Consider the following 2,300-nt stretch of genomic DNA (forward strand, 5'->3'; position numbering starts at 1 on the left):
GGCCACGCGGCCGGAGCCCCCCGACCCCCACCCCCACCGCCAGGCCTGCGGAAAGGCCGCGAGGCGCTCAGGGCCCGGGTGGGAGGACGCCTCCGCCCCGCCGGCTCCGGGATTGCGCCCTCCTGGTTCACGTGTGTGGTGCACGTGTTTGCGCGTGTGACCTACAGCGGGCGCCGGCCTGGGGGTGGCTTCCAGCACCTGCGCTGTGCGCGACGGGGACACCGGGTCCCCTACCCTCTGCCCGGACGCTGCCACACAGAGCCGCCTCCGTCCACGAAGCCATCAGGAAGTCGCCGGTGGCTCATCCGGTCAGGAGGGCGGTTGGCCACCGGCGTGCCCCAGCGACCTAGTTTCCGTCCAAGGCTGTTATGCATCTCATTCATGTCTGGTGCCTTCGGGGAGCAGGTGTCTTCCGTTCTTCTGTGTATTTGGCGACAGTAAATACCGACCAGCCCGTAACGCGTGTGTGATTTCTGTTCTGTAACGATGTCGAAAACACCGCGGACGCCTTCGTGGATCGATTTTCTTATTTTGAATGTGTCTTTGTGAGAGAGACAGAGACAGACAGACACAGAATCCCAGGCACAGTCCACAGTCACCGAAGGGCCCGACTTGGGGCTGGAACTCACGAACCGTGAGACCGTCACTCAGCTGGAGTCAGCAATTAACCGACGGAGCCACGCAGGGACACCTTTGCTTTGGTTTATTTTAGAGACAGACACAGCGTCATGGGGGGAGGGGCCAAGGGAGCCGGAGACACAGAATCGGAAGCAGGCCCCAGGCTCCGCGCGGTCAGCACAGAGCCCGACACCGGGACTCGAACCCGCGGCCCGGGAGGTCATGCCCTGAGCCGAAGGCGGGCGCCGAACCGACCGAGCCCCCAGGTGCCCCGGTTATTTTCTAAACCACAAGTCGCGTGTCCGTGGGAGGCTGGGCCACAAGGAGGAACGGAAGTCTGATCTGAGGGGCCGGGCGTCCCGTGGCCCCCTCATCCTCTCCCCCACTCACAGGAACACGGGTGAAGGTGCTGCGGTCAGGGGCGGACCTGAGGCGCGGGGACATGGCGCTGCTCCCGCCCTGGGTCCCCTCCCCCACCCGCGCCGTCTGCAGGGACACACCCCCCACGGGCCGGCCCCCGCCAGCCGGCACAGGGGACACGGACCTGCTCACCTTGGTCCACCCCGTCGGCCACCTGGACGGGCCAGTCCCTCAGGGCACCCCTACGCGTCACGTGCTCTCAGGGCCGCGGCGGTGCCCGGGAGCCGTCAAGGACACCGCGCTTGATGGAAATGACCTCCAGGACCGGCGTGCCCGGAAAGCAAGCCCTCCCCCAGGGAGGCCCGCGGCGGAAACCAAGAGCCGGGTAACACCAGACGACGGGGTGCGTCCATACTGCTCGCTGGCGCCTTCGTGCGTCTCCTGGAACTTTTTGTAGCAAAACCTCAGAAAAATAGGAAGAGAAAACGGGACTTCCTTACCAAACCACCGGAGGTGTCATTTATTAGGAGTATTGTGAAAAAACAGGGCGCCTGGGAGGCTCAGTCCATGGAGCACCTGACGCTGGATTTGGGCTCCGGTCACGATCTCACGGTTCGTGGGGTCGAGCCCCGTGTCGGGCTCTGTGAGGACAGCTCAGAGCCTGGAGCTGCTTTGGATTCTGTGTCTCTCTCGGCCCCTCCCCGGCTCACACTGTCTCTCTGTCTCCCTCAAAAATAAGTAAAAAATATTAACAACAACAACCAAAAAGGATCTGTCATCTTGAAAAAGTGAGGGCGTTCGTGGTTGGAATTGTGCGCCGGACCTGAGCCCACACGACAGGTGACATTCGAGCCCCACACAAGGGACATTCATCCATGGGCCCATGCAGGGTGACATTCAGCCGGTATGCACGGGTGTGACGTCATTCTAGATCACATCAGCCCTGAGGGCTCATTCCTGTGGGGGGGGGGCGGTCCGCGGGCTGCGGAGATCACCGCTGAGTCAGCGTCCCCACGGCCCCTCGCCAGGTTCCCTTGCAGGGTCCAGTGCAGGGCCGTCTGGCGCCTTCTTGGGCAGTGACCTCGCCATGCACCTGACTAGGTTCCTTAAAGGCAGGGCTGTAGCGAAAGGAGCCCCAAGGCCTGGCTCACACCCACCCACCCCCCAATAGCCGGCCGCATCATTTATTTCACTGTCTCATTCTGAGCTGGAAGCTGACATGCATGACCTTTTAAAAGTATTTCAGAGAAAGAGAGAGAGAGCAGGGAGGAGCAGAGAGAGAGAGAGAGAGCAGGGGAGGGGCAGAGAGAGAGAGAGAGAGA

The 2,300-nt window shown here is 62.3% G+C and overlaps 1 protein-coding gene across 1 annotated transcript in view; it reads right to left on the reverse strand.

The window, feature by feature from the left end:
- Window positions 1-1,929: 1,929 nt before the first annotated feature.
- Window positions 1,930-2,300, reverse strand: part of ASMTL (acetylserotonin O-methyltransferase like) — a 19,022-nt gene continuing 18,651 nt past the window's right edge. The window contains exon 12 of the mRNA XM_029930980.1: window positions 1,930-1,935. Coding sequence (XP_029786840.1) covers window positions 1,930-1,935 — 6 coding nt within the window. The remainder of the gene's footprint in view (window positions 1,936-2,300) is intronic.

The sequence above is a fragment of the Suricata suricatta genome, chromosome X, assembly GCF_006229205.1.
Source record: "Suricata suricatta isolate VVHF042 chromosome X, meerkat_22Aug2017_6uvM2_HiC, whole genome shotgun sequence".
Classification (NCBI taxonomy): Eukaryota; Metazoa; Chordata; class Mammalia; order Carnivora; family Herpestidae; genus Suricata; species Suricata suricatta.